At 43.4% G+C, this 23,236-nt stretch overlaps 2 protein-coding genes across 2 annotated transcripts in view; one reads left to right on the forward strand and one right to left on the reverse strand.

Moving 5' to 3' along the window:
• The window catches only part of LOC141271011 (dickkopf-related protein 3-like), a 144,498-nt gene that overhangs the window by 39,480 nt on the left and 81,782 nt on the right, over positions 1 to 23,236 (reverse strand). The gene's annotated exons all lie outside the window — the stretch shown is intronic.
• PLXDC1 (plexin domain containing 1) overlaps positions 9,690 to 23,236 on the forward strand; it is a 74,018-nt gene continuing 60,471 nt past the window's right edge. The window contains exon 1 of the mRNA XM_073683434.1: positions 9,690 to 10,043. Within this exon, the coding sequence (XP_073539535.1) occupies positions 9,959 to 10,043 (85 nt within the window). The 5' untranslated portion in view covers positions 9,690 to 9,958. The remainder of the gene's footprint in view (positions 10,044 to 23,236) is intronic.

Raw genomic sequence — 23,236 nt, forward strand, 5'->3', positions numbered from 1 at the left:
TGTTTAAGACAGACGCGTTTCAGAATTACATTCCTTATTCATTGCTGAATGCAATGAATAAGGAATGTAATCCCGAAACGTGTCTGTTTTCATTTTTGTGACGGTTTTTCTACGCTGGATTCTCATTTTCGTCTGCAAAAAAAAAAAATTATGTTTCAAAAATTGTGCTGATGTAAATTAGACATGTGAGAAATGTTAACTATTTTGTGTGACATAACTCTCTGATTTAAGAGCACAAAATGAAAAGTTAAAAAATTGCGAAATTTTCAAAATATTCACCAAATTTCCACAAATATTCACCAAATAAATGCAAGTCGTATCAAACAAATGTTACCACTATCATTTAGTACAATATGTCACGAGAAAACAGTCTCAAAATCACTAGGATCTGTTGAAGCGTTCCAGAGTTGTTACCAAATGAAGTGACACTAGTCAGAATTGAAAAAATTGGCATGCTCAGGAAGGTGAAAACAGGCTTCGGGGTTAAAATTAATTGAACCCAACAGACAAGCATTTTGCTCGTTCATTGGGAGATTGTCCGCCTGTTTAGATGGGCCAATAGTCGGCAAAGCTCAGTCCCCAAATAGTGGCTCATCAAAATGGGCCTTTAGTTTCAGGCTGCAATTTTCATTCCCCCTGATATGCTGTTTGTGTCTGATCCACGTCCAAGTTTCAGCTTTATTTATTTTTTCTTAACTTATTTCTATTTCTACGATGCCCAGACTCGCTGCTGGTCTCCTGATACAAACTCAACCGCCTCGCAGCCATACTGTTGCCATATTTGGGTCAGGATGCCCTGCCAGACTGTGAAACAAGGATGCGTGAAAATTTTATTGAAGACTACTTAGAATGTTGCTTAACTTTACATTTAGGAAGCAAATAGCATAAAAACCACCTGTAAAAAGCGTTTAAGCAAAAAAAAAAAAAATCTGTTGACAGGTACCCCTTCATACATGTAAAAATTAGTCCATATCCTGCTCAAGTTGTTTTAAAATTTGACTCAACACCTTCCAACCATTATAGGCACTATTATTGCTCTTTAATTGGATGCAACATAACGTTATAAAATCCCATATTGCTGGAGGATTCAGTAAAACTGAAAGTTGGGTAATTGAGAACTGCTGTGAGAGCTGCAACGGTATATTCATATGTAGCTGATTTATTGCACAGATTTGTGGCTGAAAATAAATTTCAGCTATCTGGGGTTGTTTGGGCAAAAAATACATGGATTTCAGCAATGCTCAGTTTTATGGAACCGATTATAGTTACATTCATTTTTCCAATCGCTGCAGCTTAACCTTTTAAAAGATGTTGTTAATCTCTGACAGTAGCATTTACATTACACCATTGTGAGTGTGCATTAGTTCCCAACGGCGCCGCAATGTGATCGTGGGTTACCATGGCAGTCAGGGGTCTGCTGCAGGCCCTCATAACTGTCATTTTGGTCATCCTATGCACTGCATTTGAAGAACCACAATTTCCCCATATATTGCAATAGTGTGATATTGCAGCATTTAGCATAAGCGATCGAACAGGTTCAATTCAAAATAAGTAAAAAATTAAGGGTGTCTAACTTTTCTGGCATAAAAAGACTTTTATATGGCTATGTTGACAGAAAAATAACGTTATGGCTTTTAGAACAAGGGGTAGAAAAAAATATAAGCTCAAAAAAAAAAAAAAAACACAGGGTCCTTAAGGGGTTGAACCACAATTCAGATCTATATATTTAGAATTGTATGCAACATGTTGTTCTGCACATACAATACATGAAGTTTTTGTCTTATATGTTGCTTCCTAAAGGTCCTAAGTGGCCAAAATATCACTTGGCTTGGTCAAAAAGATAATGCAAAAAACTGTACTACTCTGGATTTGTGCTTCCTACTATAGTCATTGTTTTAATTAAACCCTTTCAACACGCATGAGAAATAGAAACTCCTTTAAAGTGGGCCAAATTAGGTGTAGGTGATTCTCTAGGTTGTGGGTTGTGCAATTGATGCAGATCCTAATGATGTAACGTTTGACTAAAGCATTCATTATTTTCAGGGTGCCAAGTTGTCACATTTTTAATGTCAGCAAGTAAAATATGACTAAACCTCACGTAACAATTTATTGATAACTATTTAGTATTTGTTCACCCCAATCTTGTAGCTGTGGTAATTTACATTGTAGCCAATAAGCTTGCAAGAAATAGTACCCCAAAATTTGCAGTGTAAACATGCTACAACTCTTGCAGGTATATCACAACTAATCCACGTGTTTCAGCAGCACTCAGACCAATACGGTGAAATCACCAATAGTTCATAACATTAGTAGGTTTTCCGGTACGCATCAGATGTACATATTTTGGCTTTGCTGTAAAAATACCATCTGCCAGTGAAACTAAATGAAAGCTTGACAAAAAAGAATAGCTATCTCGTTAGCCAAGTTCTCCCCCTCAGCCTGTCCACAGGCAAAGCTGGAGGAGACCAGGAGAGGAAGCTGAAGAAAGTTTTCTTTCTTCATTTTCTCTATTCATTTTTAGGCAGTGTCCCTTAAATAATCACACTAAAGACCCCATCTCACATAGCGAGATCACTAGCGAGATCGCTTCTGTGTCACGGTTTTGGTGACGCAACAGCGACCTCACCAGCAATGTCGCTATGTGTGACACTTTGCAGCGATCAGGCCCCTGCTATGAGGTCGCTAATCGCTGCAAAGTGTCCTGGACCATTTTTTGGTCGTTGCCCTCCCGCTGGTCAGCACACATCGCTGTGTGTGACCAGCGGGAGCAGCGATCAGGCTGGTAACCATGATAAACATCGGGTTACTAGGGGCACACACGCACCCAGTAACCCGTTGTTTATCATGGTTACGAGCCTGCTAAAGTGAGCGGTAACCTCCCGCTCACTGTATTAGAGTGGTAACCATGATAAACAATGGGTTACTAGGTGCGCGTGTGCCCCTAGTAACCCGATGTTTACCATAGTTACCAGCCTGCTCCTGCTTCACCAGGCTCGTAACCAAGAGCAGGACATCGTGGAACGATTCTTTCCACGATGTCGCTGCTCCCCTGATCGTTGGTGAGCCTGCCTGTTTGACAGCTCACCAGCGACCACATAGCGACGCAACAACGATCCCTGACAGGTCGTATCGTTGTCGGGATCGTTGCAGCGTCGCTAAGTGTGACTGGGACTTAAAGGAGAGTAACACATTCCTTAAAAGAAAACATACAATATAAACAGAATCACAAGCATTCTTTTGGTTGATGACCTGCTGTTACAGATGCCTATCCCTACTACAGAATATACCGCCAGCAAAAAAAGTTGAAGGAAATCCTCAAATTATGACGAATTAGCCCCCATTTTCTAAGGCCACTTAGGGTGTATTCTGGATGTTTGTGATATAACCACCCATGCAATTCTGAAATCTTCTGTAATTATCTCTGCCTGCTAAAGAAAAGAAGATGTTACTTTTAATTACATAGCAACAATCCACTTCTCTGAATGGCAAGCGGAGGAGGTCAGTGGATAAAGTTTCTTTGAAAACAATCCTGCACAGTAAACTCTTGCAGAATCTCTTTCTCTGTGATACAAGAATTGCTGCATTGATGATATTAGCAGACAGATGTATACATTTCTAGGCTGGATGACACGTGAGGTAATGGTTATTTAGGTAACGTACTCATGATAATCTTTAGCAGTAAAACCCACATCCTCATTGGATAGAGAAGTTTTCATGGTACTAATGCCATCCATACACACAGGATATCTAACAGTACAGCTGTCTCACCTCTGACAGTCTAATAAAAATGTATGGCCATGTGGGTGTAGCACCCTGAGGATTCGGCTGCTACAGGGGTATTGCACCTCAACCCAGAGGTGTGATATTCCACTCCCGGGTAAGGATGGAGTGTGGATCTGAGCTCAGAAAGCTGCATGCACTACACACATCCCATTTCCGAGGAGCAGACCAACGGTACTCCCACTTAGAAATGTGCAGGTACGACCGAGTCTGTTCCTGGCTGGAGTGGGAGGGGGGTGGTACATCCCAGTAGTGTAGGGGCAGATAGGGGGAGCAGCCTGGGTAAAGATAGGAGCTCATTGGGTGCTGGTCACCTGAGCTCACACATAGAGGGAGTATATAAGGTGGGCACCATCAAAGATCAGGGTCAGTCTGTCAGAGTGTAACCTGAAGAGAGCAGAGGAGCAGAGCAGCCCAGAGAGAGAGAGGAGAAGAAAGAGAGACCCAGAGAGGGTGAAAGAAAAGGACTCTGAGAACCCAAAGTCCATCACCGGGTGAAGAGTTGGCAATAGGGTACCGGATCCCAAACTGGTGGGGGCTAAAGTACACCCTAGCCAGAGACCGGAGGCCGTGGGCAGGATCTGCCACGGCCACCCACCACATCCACCCTGAAGGCAAACCACGTGTAGGGTCAGGGAACCCAAGGCCAAGGGTTTCCCAACAGAAGGCCCGAGGGAGCTGGACCTAGGTGGATCCCTGGTGGGGACGGCCAGAAGACAGGACAGGAAGGAGGGCTCAGGGTCACGCTCCGGACTTGCTTGGGGGTTGGCTGAATCCAGGACCTGGTGGACGCAGCACGGCTCGGGTGGTCACTTGAAGCTGGAGTGACCGGAACATCAGCAGTAAGTAAATACCCTAAACTGCACAACCCGACTCTGTCTTTAATTACCATCTATGCTGCACCACCACAACCCCCATCCTCTGCACCTGACCCCCTGAGGCTATACCCCTCCCGTTGGGGGTTATACTATCAAAAGCTGCACCAACACCATCAGCCTCAGCGGACCCTGCTGCAGCGGCGGCCGTAGTGACCGCAATACAACGGGTGGCGTAGTCGACATAACGAACTTTATAACATCTGTAGGACTGCCACATACTCTGAGCTTGACACCCTGGGCACGGACCGGGTCACAGCCACTCGGAGACTACAACCCCCATCTGATCCGGCTCCGGGTATTCCCCTAAAGAATATGGCCCAGGGGGTGCGTCAACTTTGGCGTAGTCGGCAGGATACCGTGCCCACAACAACCGGGTACTGCGTGCCTGAAGAAAAGAACAAGTTTACCTCAAAAAGAAGCCTCCTGCCGGTTCCGGAGGGTCCCCGCCATCGGACTCCATCACAGATCGATTCCCGCCGGTTGTCCGCCATTAACAGCTTTTTCCCGCCATCTGCAGAGTTTCCCGCCACTGGGAGACGATTCCCGCCATTTCCAAAGGTTTCCCGCCTTGGAAGAGCGGACGCCATTATGGGCGTGCCAGAGGGTGGCAAGAGGCCACCTCCCATCGTGGGCCAGGACCGAAAATGGCGCCAAAAGTGGAAACCGCCCCCACCAACAGAGACTGTGATGCTAGAGGTGTCTGTCAGCGTGAAAGAACTGCCCCTGGAGCTGACAATCACCAAGTGGCCCCGGGACCGCCCTCGAAGTGGGAGGACTGAGAAGAAGAGAGCAAAGATGGGTGTCGCCTGGAGCAGTCTGGAGAGAGCGCACCCGGAGACAAGACGTCTGGAGGAGAGTCCAGAAGAAGCTTACCCGGAGATGGGAGAAGAGCAGAGCAGCACCGGCCCGCTGGCCAGGAGCCTGCTGGAAACAGCAGAAGGAGAGCAGAGCAGCACCGACCCGTTGGTCAGGAGCCTGCTAGAAGCAACGACCCCACTAGGCCTAGTGGAGGTCCTAGCACAGCTCCCCCGAGATCGGGAGTGTGCGCAGACCGCTCTGGAGGGCCTCGCAAGGAGGATGGCCCGGGTGCAACGAGAGACGTTGGCGCAGTGGAGCCGAGAGATGGCCCAGCGGACCGAGACTCGTCAGCGGAGCACGCCACCCGAGACGAGGAGACAGACCGCCTCTGAGGATGGCGCAGGAGGACTCAAGGCCGGAGACGGCGCCGAGAAGGGAGCCGAACGAAAGGAGGCAGGTAAAGGGGACGTTACTACCCCAAACCGGGAAACCGCGTACCTGCCCCAGCTCCCCGTCGCAGAGCCCGAAGTACCCCCTGCGGTGCCCGTAACCGCAACGTCACCGCCACAGACTAGGCCTCAACCGGAAGCCGCAGCCGCGACCCCTGTGACGTCACACGCCTCGACCCCGAGCGTGACCAAGCAGGAAGTACCACCAGCCTGGTCGCAAGGCCTAGTACCCCCGGGCGCCGCAATACCAACAGCGCCCCCTACCTCCGCGGAGCCACCGGCCTGGTCGCAGGGCCAAGTAGCCCAGGGCGCCGCCGTCCTTACGGTGCCCTTCACATTCCAGGTGCCCCAGGCCTGGCCGCAAGGCCTGGGCAACCCGGGCGCCGCCACCACCACCGCGCCCATAAAACCTAAAGTGCCGCATCTGGGAGAAGATCTGTTTGCCCAACATACGTGCCCGGATGGGCAGCCCTTTATTTGGCCACCGGAGTTTCACCATCCCCGACTCCGGAAAGAGAGACTCCTAGATGAACCCCTGATCCCGGCTCCAAAGCCCGTTAAGAGGATCTCGCCCCCGCTAGCAGAAGCGCAGTTTGAGTGGGACCCCACCGGAGAAGATCTCATGGGGTTCACTCAAGAGACTCGGGCAGCCGCAGCGGAGCGTGCAGAGTGCTGCCGCCAGCAGCTCGAGGTCTTTGAGAGGGAGCGGAGAGAGAGGCGGGTCCGGGAACAACAAGCCCAGATAAGGAGCGCGGAGCAGAAGAGCCGGGCCAGGAGAGACCCCCGTGCAGCGCATAGTCCCCGCACCACCGGGACTGTGATCAAGTTTAACATGCAGCATGGGTGGGGCTTCATCCGAGACCACCGCACCCCAGGCGACGTCTTCGTGACCAGGAGAGACGTTGAGTCCCACCTACCGGAGGGACACAGAGGTCGTGACCTTTACATCGGGGACGAGGTCACCTTTACCCGGCACAAGTGTGCCAAAGGACCCTACGCCCTCCATGTGCATCGCCTGACGGAGGAAGAGCTGCGGTGTGAGGAGGAAGAACAAGAGGACCCGGACGGGTCTGAAGCTAAAGGTAACCACAAAGAAAGAGCAGGAGGACGCCGTCGTTAAGTACAGCAGAGTACAAGCTGTATATAGTTGCCCGTCGGGGCACAGTGAACTGTTGCTAATATAGTCCCCGTTGGGACCAGCAAGTGTGAACTGTTTACCCGTTTATCCCTTAAATCCCACTGACCGAGGACTGAGAGCGGTCATCCCTATTCCCATTACCTGGCCGAGGACTGAGAGTGGCCATATCCCTTGTAAATAGTTGCGCGTCCTAAAGCGCCCCCTACCGGTTTTATAGGAAAACCATTTTTCTTCAAGAGACTGTCGCACTTTTCCCGGGCACACGTTGCACAGTGTCCGGAGGAGGAGCTAGAAGCGAGGAAAAGTCTACAAGAATGTTATTAATATGAAAAGTTTTATTGATGTACATATATATAATGTTTTATATGATGTTTTATATGTTTATGCAAAAATTGTATGTTTTGGTGTTTTATATCTTACAGCCCGAGGACGTGCTGTGGTTTACCAGGGGGGAATGTAGCACCCTGAGGATTCGGCTGCTACAGGGGTATTGCACCTCAACCCAGAGGTGTGATATTCCACTCCCGGGTAAGGATGGAGTGTGGATCTGAGCTCAGAAAGCTGCATGCACTACACACATCCCATTTCCGAGGAGCAGACCAACGGTACTCCCACTTAGAAATGTGCAGGTACGACCGAGTCTGTTCCTGGCTGGAGTGGGAGGGGGGTGGTACATCCCAGTAGTGTAGGGGCAGATAGGGGGAGCAGCCTGAGTAAAGATAGGAGCTCATTGGGTGCTGGTCACCTGAGCTCACACATAGAGGGAGTATATAAGGTGGGCACCATCAAAGATCAGGGTCAGTCTGTCAGAGTGTAACCTGAAGAGAGCAGAGGAGCAGAGCAGCCCAGAGAGAGAGAGGAGAAGAAAGAGAGACCCAGAGAGGGTGAAAGAAAAGGACTCTGAGAACCCAAAGTCCATCACCGGGTGAAGAGTTGGCAATAGGGTACCGGATCCCAAACTGGTGGGGGCTAAAGTACACCCTAGCCAGAGACCGGAGGCCGTGGGCAGGATCTGCCACGGCCACCCACCACATCCACCCTGAAGGCAAACCACGTGTAGGGTCAGGGAACCCAAGGCCAAGGGTTTCCCAACAGAAGGCCCGAGGGAGCTGGACCTAGGTGGATCCCTGGTGGGGACGGCCAGAAGACAGGACAGGAAGGAGGGCTCAGGGTCACGCTCCGGACTTGCTTGGGGGTTGGCTGAATCCAGGACCTGGTGGACGCAGCACGGCTCGGGTGGTCACTTGAAGCTGGAGTGACCGGAACATCAGCAGTAAGTAAATACCCTAAACTGCACAACCCGACTCTGTCTTTAATTACCATCTATGCTGCACCACCACAACCCCCATCCTCTGCACCTGACCCCCTGAGGCTATACCCCTCCCGTTGGGGGTTATACTATCAAAAGCTGCACCAACACCATCAGCCTCAGCGGACCCTGCTGCAGCGGCGGCCGTAGTGACCGCAATACAACGGGTGGCGTAGTCGACATAACGAACTTTATAACATCTGTAGGACTGCCACATACTCTGAGCTTGACACCCTGGGCACGGACCGGGTCACAGCCACTCGGAGACTACAACCCCCATCTGATCCGGCTCCGGGTATTCCCCTAAAGAATATGGCCCAGGGGGTGCGTCATGGGCATATGAGAAGAATAAGTGACCACCAGATAATGCTGTCAATGCTGGAGTATTAGGGTATTGTAGGCCTAAAATAAAGTGTCAATGCAAAATTTGAAAGTATCCCCCATCATGTACCATTTTTAACAGTGATGTTTTTTTTATGTGACATAGGGCAGACTGATATCTCTTAGCCTTATGATTTGTGTATATTACTCTGTCCTGTGGTCTACGTCGAAGACAATGAGCCCCATATAAATCTCAAATAGGACTCAGTTTAGGTGCTTGGCTTTGCCACTCAGGACAGAGGGGTCTGGTGCTTGTTTCCCTCTTTATGCCTTTTTCATGACTCTTGGGACCTTTTCTCACCCCTTAGTTGTAGAGTTCCTAGGTGGATAGGAGCCCTCGATAGTTTCTCACCAACCTGAAGAAAAGAGAATAGAACCAATCATGGCTGGGCTCCAAGAGCGTAACTATAATAGGTGTATGGGTTGAAATTGCATCTGGGCTTCCATGGTACATAAGCCCTTGAGCACACAGCAGAAATTCTGATACATTAAGGGTAGCCATAATGGCTGTCACCCAGCTTTCCCAAATATATATATGAGACACAAAAGAGGACTATGGCTTTTATTTACTCATATCTATGAGGCTCTTCAAAAACCTTTATATCTGTCAATGGCTTATATGTTCCTGCCCTATTAAGAGACAGAATATAAATGAAGTGTTTGGCATTATCATCTGTGTTTTAGTTTTGATCTGGTTATGGTCACATATCTGGCGTCAGCTCTTCAGATCTTGATAGTATTCTGACTTTACCATCATATCATCCTTCAAGAGATGCAACAGCCAGGTAGGTTTTATTGTAATGATCCAATCTTTTGAAGATAAGCGACACATAATATTTCTGGAAGCCCCTTAATCTAGTCTTTTCTGAAACCATATGTCTGCTTGGCTGAGCCGAACAAGCAAAGACAGCTGTTGGCCTAACAATCGCATGTGGTGCACTGGTTAAACTGAATGTTATTTAGAAAAGAAGCAGTGTGTGTAGATTGAGCTGGCCACTAGATGGGGTGAAGTAACACGTCCAATATCTGTCTCCTGCTGGTTTTAACAAACAGAACATCCTACACTTAGCTGTCTCCATCTCCTTCAGATGCTCAGGGAGGGGATCATATATTAAAACGGAGGGTCTACCTTTGTACCGTGTATGTTCAGAGGAGGTAGCAGCGCAGAGGAAAGAACAGTGAAGCACTGAGGAGTTGGGGCAGGTGCCACCTTTGGTGTGCGAGGATGCTTTGGACCCCTTTCATCTTCCTGACTCTGCTAGTTACCACAGAGGGGATTATTAAGACCTGGGACTACTCACCTATATCAGGTAAGTCTTCATATCTACACTAGTTTTGTTTCTGTTCTGTAAAGTTAAAATTATATGTTCCCATTGTCAACCAGGCAGCAAGGACTGTGCGTGCCATAAACTCCAACATATTAGGGTGGTACAGTAACTCTAGTAACTTTAGATGGTACCTAATTTCCAGATAGGTATAGTGCATACGGAAAGAACATGAATGCACTTAAAAGTATTCCACTTTAATTCTGTCTGTACGTGTGCCTACTCCATATCTTATAATTCTCCATCTAGACAGATGCCAATGTTATATTTCCCAGTCTTTCAGTACATTAGGTAAAATAGATATTGCGGAATATAGGAACAAAAAACTGCAAAAGAACAAAAAGTCAAAAAATGCAAAGTTTAGGAAGTGGAATAATACACAGAAGAACATTAACTCTTCTAGGGAAAAAAGTTAGTGAAAGGTAAAAATAAGGAGTCATGAAAATGAAAACAGAGACTTAACTCTTTATATACATGCTGTAAACTTTATTAAAGAGCATTTCCCCTAATCTGTAATCTCATGTGAAGTCTGGATGTGAATGAATTATGTTCTACTATATTGGTAACAAAACTCACTGACAACCACTAGTGGCAGCCATTATATTACCCACAATCACTAACGACGTAGTAATCCGTTTTATTGTGCAGTTATACTCCTACAGTATTTCTCCCTGTTGCTGATCAGCCTGTGTAGGTGTTAGTCTCTACTGCAGTATTATCTATGTGATTATCATAAAGAAGGGATATGACATTGTTTCTGTGTGGTCTATGTGTATAGGCTGAACTGCAGGGAACCCGTCAGGTGGGAGATGTTGTGCCATCTGCGGGCAGCATGGTATACAGCTGGTGAAGCAGAGTAGATTAATTGATACATTTGTGTGAACAAATTTAGTATCATTTGTGATTTATTCATTGAAATAACCTGCCCATTCTGGACTTAACAATTAAGGAAATGGGCCTAATAACTGAACGACAGTTTTCCATGTATAATTGTGCTAACAGAAATAGCTGTCAATTACTCATTAGAACTGCCCACTGGACTCTTAAACCCAAGAATGAGCAAGGATTTCAAAGCAAAAATGCCAAGCAACAATGAATTTGATCCCAAAAGAACATAAATTACTCTGCTCAGCTCCTCGTGTTCTATAACATATTTCTGGCAGATTAGACTGCATGCAAGGTTCCTTGGGCCTCAATGCACAATCTCTAACAAGGTCCCCACCCAATATTTAGGCTGTGTGCCCACGTAGCGTTTTTCAAGCGTATATGCTGCGGAATTTCCGCAGCGTAAACGCTTGAAAAACGCATGTAGATCCGCACCCCATGGTCCCCAATGGCATTCCGCAATGTCAATGCCCATGCTGCGGATTTTTCCGCAGCGTATATGCTGCAGTCAAAAATCCGCAGCATGTTCATTAATTTTGCGGAAGCGCTGCGGAATCAATGTGCGGATGGTACCCAAGTCTGGAGGAGAGGAGACTCTCCTCCAGACCTGGGTACCAAAGAACCTGTAAAAAAAAGAATAAAATAAAGTTTATACTTATCTTCTGATGTTTTCCCTCCGTCGCGCTGTTGTCTGAAGGACCTGCCACGTCATTGAGTCATGTGACCCACCACATGACTCAATGACGTCACCGCAGGTCCTGCACACAACAGCGTGAGCCGCTCAAGACTCCGGACGGGGCAGAGAATGCATCAGAAGGTGAGTATAAAGTTTATTTTTTTATTTTTTACCATTCTGAACAAGTTGTCAAGCACTTTTCCAAGTGATGCTTGGAGAAGTGCTTGATAACCTGCATGCGGAAATGCATGCAAAGACGCCTCACAAACGCTTCTACCTGGCGGGAAAACCGCATGTAATATCCGCATGCGATTTTCCCGCCAGGGAGAAGCGTAAAAAATATGCTTCAGGTCCGCAACGTGGGCACATAGCCTTACAGCATTGGTGAATGTCCTCTTATGTGGCTTAGTGACCTAACACCCCCACACTTTGGCTATCCCTATAACTACATTTTTATCAATTGGGACTTCTGGACTGGCTATTTCAAGGGAATCATTTAGATACAAAAACACATATAACTCATATAATTAGATGTCAGGTGATGTTATTTCCAGTCATGTTATCTCAAGTCACCTGCTGTCCTTTGTAAAGAGCCCAAAGAGCGTTTCTTCAGATGTTGTCAATCATAGTGTCAGACTGCTCATTCCTTGGATGCGCTCTCTCCTTGGTAATGAAGATAGTGACATCACTGTCATGCCCTATGTACTGCCCTGCAACGTCCGAGTGAGATCTCACGCCTGCACACTGCACCACCTCATTCTCCATTTTTTCACCTCCTTCACTGCGCATGCGCACCTCCTTCAGAACTGGGCATGCGCAGGATTTGTAAAGCTGAACATGGTGAAGCGGGCGGAAGTTTGGGTTGGAAGGAATGATGATAGGTGTGGATCTGAGTGCTACATTATCACATGGAGGACAAGTAGGCATGCACCAGATAATAAGACTATTTGCAGCAGTACGTTTTCTTCAGAGGCTTTTATGGGACATTAGTGAGTGAGTAAAGGAGTAAAATATGCATGTACTGAAACAGCTTTTCAAGAACTTTGACAGGCTGAGGTGAGTTTACTCGCAAAAAATAACCTGACAGATTCCCTTTATGGGTAAACAAAATAATATTTCTTGATAAACCATTTACCAAATATAGGATTAAGCAATATTTCTTGGCCATAAAGAGAACTTGAGACACATTCATAAGATGCTTGTCAACCAAATGCCGTCTGCCCAACGTTACTAGAAGACTGCAATATATACTGTTTTAAAATGAAGAAATTCATTGCTCTATCGTTCCTGGGAACAGCAACGTATTGGAGATGATTTTATTAAGTCTACAAATACTGAAGAAAATTACTAAAAATGTGATTATACTTCCAAATCCATTACATACAAAGAACAAAAATAATCATATATACCTTATTATTATCATAGTTCAGCCTACTGCAAGAGGTAATGGGGTGAATTTATCAAAGTTTCGGATATCCAAGGGGTAACATTTCTCCTTGCGGAGAGTGACATGTTAAGCATGTCAAGGTGATAAGAAGATAGTGACCCCATACTAAGAAGCTGAAAACAATGCATGTGTCGCATTATAATGCTCTTACGTTGCTTTATATTACAGGGTTCTTGCTTCCAGGAAGGAATAGCTTCAGAGGAGCACATCAGATTTGCAAGCTCTTCAGGGCAGTAATTCATACATTTGAATGACACTTAAAGCTGATTTCAGACCAACCTTTTTGCATTCCCACCTTTTTGCATACCCGTCATTGCAACAAGACTTCCAGTTAATCTTATATGTCCACATGGTTCAAGGGAAACTGAAAAGGAATAGTTTTTAGCAGCCACTTTTTGAGACAACACTTGGATATCTTCTTTCAAAATGGGCAATAGGCCTCCCTATGAAAAATCATCCAAGTATCATCCAAAAAGTCGGATTATTTTCATCCATATTGCCATCCGTGTGTCAGGTTTTTTTTAGTCAGTGTGACGTCTGTGTACGACCTGTTTTCATACATTTACATAAAAAAATGTACAGTACAGACCAAAAGTTTAGACACATCTTCTCATTTATAGATTTTTCTGTATTTTCATAACTATGAAAATTGTACATTCACACTGAAGGCATCAAAACTATGAATTAACACATGTGGAATTATATACTTAACAAAAAAGTGTGAAACAACTGAAAATATGTCTTATATTCTAGGTTCTTCAAAGTAGCCACCTTTTGCTTTGATTACTGCTTTGCACACTCTTGGCATTCTCTTGACGAGCTTCAAGAGGTAGTCACTGGAAATGGTCTTCCAACAATCTTGAAGGAGTTCCCAGAGATGCTTAGCACTTGTTGGCCCTTTTGCGTTCACTCTGCGGTCCAGCTCACCCCAAGCCATCTCGATTGGGTTCAGGTCTGGTGACTGTGGAGGCCAGGTCATCTGGCGTAGCACCCCATCACTCTCCTTCTTGGTCAAATAGCCCTTACACAGCCTGGAGGTGTGTTTGGGGTCATTGTCCTGTTGAAAAATAAATGATGGTCCAACTAAACGCAAACCGGATGGAATAGCATTGCGCTGCAAGATGCTGTGGTAGCCATGCTGGCTCAGTATCCCTTCAATTTTGAATAAATCCCCAACAGTGTCACCAGCAAAGCACCCCCACACCATCACACCTCCTCCTCCATGCTTCACGGTGAGAACCAGGCATGTAGAGTCCATCCGTTCACCTTTTCTGCGTCGCACAAAGACACGGTGGTTGGAACCAAATATCTCAAATTTGGACTGATCAGACCAAAGCACAGATTTCCACTGGTCTAATGTCCATTCCTTGTGTTCTTTAGCCCAAACAAGTCTCTTCTGCTTGTTGCCTGTCCTTAGCAGTGGTTTCCTAGCAGCTATTTTACCATGAAGGCCAGCTGCACAAAGTCTCCTCTTAACAGTTGTTGTAGAGATGTGTCTGCTGCTAGAACTCTGTGTGGCATTGACCTGGTCTCTAATCTGAGCTGCTGTTAACCTGTGATTTCTGAGGCTGGTGACTCGGATAAACTTATCCTCAGAAGCAGAGGTGACTCTTGGTCTTCCTTTCCTGGGGCGGTCCTCATGTGAGCCAGTTTCTTTGTAGCGCTTGATGCTTTTTGCAACTGCACTTGGGGACACTTTCAAAGTTTTCCCAATTTTTCACACTGACTGACCTTCATTTCTTAAAGTAATGATGGCCACTTGTTTTTCTTTACTTGGCTGCTTTTTTCTTGCCATAATACAAATTCTAACAGTCTATTCAGTAGGACTATCAGCTGTGTATCCACCAGACTTCTGCACAACACAACTGATGGTCCCAACCCCATTTATAAGGCAAGAAATCCCACTTATTAAACCTGACAGGGCACACCTGTGAAGTGAAAAACATTTCCGGAGACTACCTCTTGAAGCTCATCAAGAGAATGCCAAGAGTGTGCAAAGCAGTCATCAAAGCAAAAGGTGGCTACTTTGAAGAGCCTGGAATATAAGACATATTTTCAGTTGCTTCACACTTTTTTGTTAAGTATATAATTCCACATGTGTTAATTCATAGTTTTGATGCCTTAAGTGTGAATGTACAATTTTCATAGTCATGAAAATACAGAAAAATCTTTAAATGAGAAGGTGTGTCCAAACTTTTGGTCTGTACTGTACATAATCAAATACAGTTTCTTGGATTAATAATGGAAATGTATCTGGAAAAATCAGATGCCACATGGATGTTCTGTGTTGGATACGATTTTTGTTTACGAACCCATAGGCTTGAATGAGTGAGTCTTGTCCGAGACTCGAAAGAGAATAGTGCATGCTGTGATTTTGAAAAAACGGTCATGTGAACAGCCCTACTGAGATATATAGGTCCAATATTCACTCGTTAAGCACATTCCGTATTATACACTTGTCTGAACAAGCCCTTAAAGAGAACAACTATCTGCCCTAAAATCACAGCTTTTTCTCTTAAAACAGTGAAGACCATGTACATGCACAGAACAACCATATTCTGCAGAACTAACATAACAAGGCCTACACCTCAGGAAGAGTGGTAAAAAAAATGTTGTTTTATGTGCAAATACCATTTTTGTCAATAAAATAATTCCTAGGAAACCAGAGTAATTGTATTGATAAATCTCCCCAAATTTTCTGTTTGTATGACACACTCGACTGACTGCAGTCCTCTGTAAAAACTGCTCTTGTGTTCCTAGGACATATCTGCACATATAAGTACACTGTAGGTTCTTAGAAACAAAGTGGTTAAGTTTTAGCACTGCTGCCTGCCAGCACATCCCACATTAAAAGCTGGAACTGCAAATGGCAACAAGCCATACTCTATTCCTTGTGCGTAGATACTAAAGAGAACTCACACCACTGCTTAATTTTGGAACAGGCCAATTTGGAGTCCAAGGCTAATACTTTAGGCCGTCATGCATAAACATGGAGCGATCACATTGATCTCAGTGTTTTATTTTAAGCAATTTTAATTATCTTAAGAATGACTTTCAATGAAAATGTTGTTTGCACACAATGATATGGTGCAACCTTCATAACTAAGTTGTCTCTAATCTATACATTTTAATCAATAGTTTATTCAAATATCTATTTATGTATTTGATTAGTAATAAAAGTTCCCAAGGGGGTGTTTCTCTCTCTCATGAGTGTCAGATTAGCCTAATTATACAGTATTAGAGGAAGAGGGGAGGTATTACTACATAACAAAAAAACTTGGCTACAGTACATGCAGGAGCTTTAATGGCAATTTCTTTCCCAGCTATCCTGAGAACTGATATAACTATATTTTATCAACTTGTTAGATGATTTTTATTTAGTTCATTTTCTCATTTAACACTGTAACTTATTTATATGATACATGCATATTTAGTACTACGTTTTGGAAAGTATACACTAAGAACCTGATATGTCCCCAAAACTGATAAGAATGAAATCATCTGTAAAATTACAACGCCACAATGTAATTTCCTAACATCATGAACATATCAGGGCGACCGCAACAACATTGATCTGCCAATAATTCCTTGGATTGTGAAAGGAGAACTCCATAGAAAAACAAGCAATGTGAGGCCTCACTCACATCTGTGTTGGAGGTTCTGTTAGGAGTCTCCATTGTAGATTCTGTCTGGGAAAATATTGCAGCATGCTGTAAAAGTCCAGACACCTTGATGGATACTTAATAGAGTCAGACTGTACTGTAGTAAATAGGGTCCATCATGCGCCACTGATGAGAAAGATCCACTAGTGTCATAAATTTTGTTGTTCTGCAACTCTAACAGAACAGAACAACAGAATAAAACAAATGAAGATGTGAATATAGTATTAGTTGTAGTTTGTTCGGAAACTGGGAATTGGATTTCCAACTTTCCTTCAGCGCCACCACAGTAAAAATGGCGCATGACCCAGTCCCAAATGAAATGGCTGTCCATGTCGTACACAAAAGTGTTAAAGCCCTCCAGAACAAGAGAGATATTCTTTGTAGCTACTCTGGCTTATCGATCAACTTTCTGAATAAGGGACCGATCTGGTAAATCGGGATACGCTAAAATAAAGTCTAAGGGTTCGCTCACACTGGTGTATATGCTCTCATGTGAAAGAATTGGCTCAAATTCTGTCAGAGTTTGAATCGAGTGTCATCTGCGTGTGATCCGATTCTCTCGCATAAGAGAATACCAGCAAAGGTGCGGAGAAGATGGAGAACTTAATTTCTCTATTGTTTATGTGCACGTACAACGGACTTCACTCGGATGTCACCCTAGTGCAGTCTGGTGCTTCACACACACCCATAGACTTGTATGGATGCGCGTGATCTGATATTGGATGCACTCGTAGCATGCTGTGATTGCTTTCTCATGCCAAATCGACATGAGAAAATAATCGCAAATCTGCACTGCTCCATAGTTTAACATTGGGCCGAGTGTTATCCGATAACACATCAGCACTCGGCCATGTTATACGGCAGTGTGAGCAAACTTTCAAAATGGGTTTTGTAAACCAGACAACCCCTTTAATGTGTTACCACATAATGAAGGGAAAGTGCATGTGCATTCATAAGGGAAAAGACTATGTTAGGTCATCTTCCCAAATACAAAAAAAATCTGCTTTTTTTCTGTACCAAAATACGCAATAGCAATATGTTCTGGTTAATGTGTTTTTCCTGCATTTCATTTGCTACATTTTCCTCCTTTTCTAATGGGTTTTTAGTGGAGATTAAAAACAATGTCTTTTTTATGTTGTTTTTTTTTTACCACTGCATTTTTTACATGGATATTTTCGGGCTCCCAAAAGAATACTGTTCAAAACCATCTTTAAATGTGCAGTATGCATGAGTTTTCATTAAAACACATCAACTTTGCTTGAACTGTTAAACCTGTTAAACCCAGCGGATTTTATGCACAAAGAAAAATGTAGCAGACAAAACGGAGAGTTTATGCTACAAGGGAACCTGGCTTAAGAAAATTACATGTTCCAAGTGCAATTTAATGTAATCAAATGGCATGATGTCTCCTATACCAGACTTGAACTAGAGGCAGAAGGAATGAAGACATCTGGGAGATCTGCTAGTACAACGATTTTCATCCAGTGTAATATTTATAGCAACAATAATTAGCGAGAGATGATTGATAGTATCTCAGCACACCTAATTACACTCCGGAGCTCAGATGAGACCGCAGGCCTGTGGGATGTGGTATTTTTATAAATCAAATCTATGTCATAAGCTGACAGGCCAGATGCTGGGTATTTGGGATTTTACTGGATTGAACCCAGAACACAAACTCTGATTCAACGATTAACAAATTAAAAACATTTCATGAATAAACTATAACTACTAGATGGGGGGAAAATATATGAAACATAAAAGCATCACACATAGAAGTATAAGGTAAAGTTAAGAATGATGTAAATCACATAAGCACCATTCAGTCATAACCCTAAAAGCTTCTGCCTCATAGTGCATAGATGTATGATCAGAATAAGATTTGGGGAACTTGGAAGCCAAGTCACAGCAATCATACCCCCCCCCCCCAATAGGTGGCACTAGAGATCAAGTTCCCTTCTTCTCTGAAAAGAGGATATTTGCATATTTAGATTCCCAGAGAAACATTGCATGGCATACAAGTCTCCTTAACCTGCCTTGGCACTCTCCACAAGGAGAAACGTTCCCCCTTAGATCCCATGTCAGAGGTCTCTAACCCAGCCAAAACAGACCTACTGTTTTACAATAATGAGGCAAGCAACCTGAAATGTGTGTGCAAATGGAGTGTCTGATTTAGTTTTTATCTTAAGGGATTATTCACACGTCAGCATTTGATTAGTATTTTGCATAAGAATATGTGTATCAAAACCAGGAGTAGAACTTTTAGGCCATGGCCCCACTATCAGTATTTGGTCAGTATTTTTTCTCAGGAGTGGGAGCCAAATCCAAGTGGGGAACAATCAGAGAAAAGGTATAATAGAAATAAGTCACCAATTCTGCATTTATCACCCACTCCTGGTTTTGGCTCCCACTCCTGAGAAAAAATACTGACCAAATACTGATAGTGGGACCATGGCCTTAGAGAAAAACTACAATTGAACGATTGACACCTGTTCTGTGTTTTGGAGACACTCCTGGTTTTGTCATACAAACAATGATGAAATATTGATCAAAAAGTACTCATGTGTGAGTAAAGCCTAAGTCATATGGAAAGGCTCGTTAAAGGGTTGATATTGACTTTGACTATTGCTACCCCAATAGGAGGTGGCACTAGAGTTCTAGTCCTCTTCTTCACTGAAGAAGATATTTGCATACTCCCCAGTAAAGTAATGCAGGTGCACCTGGTCATTCCCATGAAGTATAAAAAAAATCTGACAAGGTTATCTTTACTCTGCAATCCAGTTCTGAGACTTACATTATCACTTTAGGCAGTTTCATCAGTGGAGAACATAAGTACTCTGACCAGTCTGTGACTACACTGTTCACTATGAAGCAAGCTGCGATGCTCTGTGTGCTGTCTATTACTTCAAGCAGTAACTTTTTCAGCAATTTGTGCTGTAGTACCTCTTCTGTGTGATTGTACTAAAAGGGCTAGCCTTTGCTCCCCAGATGAATTAATGAGCCTTGTGCATCTATGACCCTATTACCAGTTTACTGGTTTCCGTTCCATGGACAAATTTCCGTAGGCTCTTACCTCTGAAAATACCACATAAGTCCTGCTGATTTGAAATTTTTCTGACCCACTGATGTAGACATCACAATTTGGCCTAACTCTTGCCCATTGTTTCATGCTTTCAACAACAGTTGTTGGTTGGTCCCTCTAGCCACTTTACAACATCATTATTGGTGATATTTCCAATGATGTCACCCAATCAGTATCATCTAATGTGTTATATTCTTTGTTATCTCATGCTATTTGGTGTATTTTATTGATTTTTGTCATAACAGACTGGGACTATTAACTTAGGTGTTAACCCCTTCACGACCAATAACGAATAGGTACATCAGAGGTCATGTCCCTCCCGTTGATGCAGGCCCCAGTGCTGAGTCCGCATCTTTCCCAGCACATGTCAGAAGATTTGATCAGCTGTCATGTGCCCCTAACAGCCGCGGGTGGAATAGCGATCCACCCGCGGCTGTTAATATGTTAAATGCCGCTGTCAATCTCTGACAGCGGCATTTAACTCGCGCAAACTGGATGCGTGTCACAAACCCCACCTATCGGTACCCGTCACATGATCAGTTGGCATGACAGCCAGGGGTCTGCAGAAGACCCCCGTGCTTGTCATTGACCTGTGGCCGGCGTTCATAGGAGATGATGATTTCTGCTACACACCCTGCTATGTGTAGCAAAAGCGATTAGATGATTGCAGCTTCAATTCTCCTAAAGGGACTATTGAAGCAAGTAAAAAGTAGAAAAAAAATTCAAATCACTCACCTTTTGCCCCATTTGAAAAAAAATATATCAATATATATAAATAAATTACATATTGAAAAAAATAGATCAATATATATAAATAAATATAAATCCGACAGTAAACATTGTAACGAGAAACAGATTGAAACGCCATAATTATGCTATTTTTGGTTGCCGAAACATTGCAATGAAACGCAAACACAGGCAATCAAAACACTGTATCTATCCCAAAATGGTATCAAGAAAAACATCAGCTCGCCACGCAAAAAATAAGCCCTCACCCAGCCCCAGATACCCAAAAAAATGGAGACGCTGCGGGTCTCGGAAAATGGCGACATTTTTCTTTTTTTTTTTTTTTACTCAAACTTTGAAATTTTTTTTTACCACTTAATAAAAAATAATTTATAAATTTTTTATATCTGCAATCGCGAAATGACCTGCAGAATCATAATGGCAGGTCAGTTTTAGCATTTACTAACCATGGTAAAAAAAAACCAATTGTAAAATTGCACTTTTTTTCACTGCGCTTGGAATTTATTTCCTGTTTTCCAGTAAACTATATGGTAGAATCAATAGTGTTGCTCAAAAGTACAACTCGTTCCGCAAAAAACAAGCCCTCACATGGCCATATTGACAAAAAAATAAAAAAGTTATGGCTCTGCGAAGAAGGGGAGCAAAAATCGAAAAAGAAAAATCCCAAGGTCGTGAATGGGTTAATCTGGATATAGGTGGTATTCTCTACTCTTATTCTATTACATTGCATTGTATTATTTATATTTAGGATCATACCTTACAATGTATTATATTTAATACTATGTACAAATAGCTATTTTCGTTTTCATTCATTATTATGGCTATATGTTTTAATGTATCTGGCATATAATTTTTAGAGGGTCGGTGCAGGGTGGTGGTGAAGTTAGCACCGTCAAGTGTCTATGTTGTTTTCAGGGTACAGTACTGGTCAAAAGTTTGAACACATCTGTTGATACAATGGTTTTGCTTGTTCTTATTGGAATGTGCACATTGTAGATTCAGACTGAAGGCAGCAAAACCCTGATGGAACACACGTGAAAACAGAGTAAAGAAACACAAGAAATATGTGTAAAACAAACAAGAATTTGTGTTAAAACTTTAGATTCCTCAAAGTATTCTCCTCTTATTCTGATGACAGCTTTACAACCCCGTGGCATTCTCTTAAGCATCTTCATCAGAAAGTCACCTGGATTGACTTCCAATGAGCAGGTATGCCGTGTGAAGAGTTAATTTGTGGAATCACCAGACTTCAGAAACTGTTTGCGACCATCAGCTATTTTGCAAACGCAGTGTTGGTACATAGTGCTGAGCCCTTTTTCACAATTGTTCTAAGCCAGAATATATCAAGAACCACTCAACTAAGTTAAGATAAATGAGAGTCCATCGTTACATTAAGATATAATATGAAGGTCAATAAATTTTTAAAATAACTAGAGCCATGAAGATACCTTCAAGTGTATTCATGAAAACTGTGATGAAACTTATGAATACCAAGTATTAAATCTGCTGCAAAGGATAAGTTCATCAGAGTTGCTACCCTCAGAAATTAAAAGTTAACAGCCGCTCAGATAGCAGCCTTTATAAATGATGCAGAGATATCAAGTATCAGACACACCTTAACATCAACTGTCCAGAGGAGACTGTGAGAAGCAAGACTTTATGGCCTAATTGCAGCAAAAAATCTACTACTGAGGACCACAAACAAGAAAAATTGACTTACTTGGACCAAGCAACACAAGGACTGGACATTATACGGTATCAGTGGAAATCTGTACTGAGGTCTGATGAGTGAAAGTTTGAGTTTTTTGGTACCAACTGTCATGACTTTTTGAGGAAGGGGAGGAGTGATGGTGCTTTGCTGGTGACACTGCTGGTCATTTATTCCAAATTCAATGCACACTTACCCAGCGTGGCTACCGGAGCATTCTGCATGACATGCCATCCCATCTGGTTTGCACTTAGTGTGACTATTTGTGTTGTACTGTAATATAACAATGACCCAAAACATAGCTCCGGGCTATGTGACCAAGAAAGAGAGGGATCTGATGCAAAAAACAATGATCAGCTCACCCATTCATGTAGAAGTTAGGCTTCCTCGCACGGAAACTGGCAGTGCCACAGGAAAAGTATTCAAAAGACAAGAATTATCCAGCGTGGAAAAAATCTCAATAAAAATAGAAAATTTATTAATGAAAAGTATTAAAAACTTTTTCAGAGACATAATATGACATCAAATCAATACAGAGTACTTAGGCAGACGTGTTTCGGAATGAAACTTCCTTATTAGTGATTAGTTTTTAATACTTTTCATTAATACATTTTCTATTTTTATGGAGATTCTTTCCACGCTGGATAATCCTTGTCTTTTGAATACTCGCAGAGTGAAGGCAAAGTAGCCAACATGTGCTCAGCACCTCTGGGAACACCTTCAAGACTGTTGAAAGCCATTCCAGGTGACTACGTAATGAAGCTTCTTCAGAAAATGCCAAGACATCAAAGTAAAAGGGGGTACTTGAGGAGTCTAGGGTTTAACACATATTCTGGTTCATTTCAAACGTGCTTATTTACTCCTTGTATCATATCCTTGTATATGTGTACCTTCATGGCTGCATTCAGTCTGGATTTAAAATGTGCACTTTCTAATGCTAACAAGGAAAACTACTGCATGAACAGGTGTGT

This window comes from Phyllobates terribilis, unplaced genomic scaffold (genome assembly GCF_046119375.1).
Source record: "Phyllobates terribilis strain yellow unplaced genomic scaffold, ASM4611937v1 Scaffold_5__5_contigs__length_657084704, whole genome shotgun sequence".
In the NCBI taxonomy this organism is placed as follows: Eukaryota; Metazoa; Chordata; class Amphibia; order Anura; family Dendrobatidae; genus Phyllobates; species Phyllobates terribilis.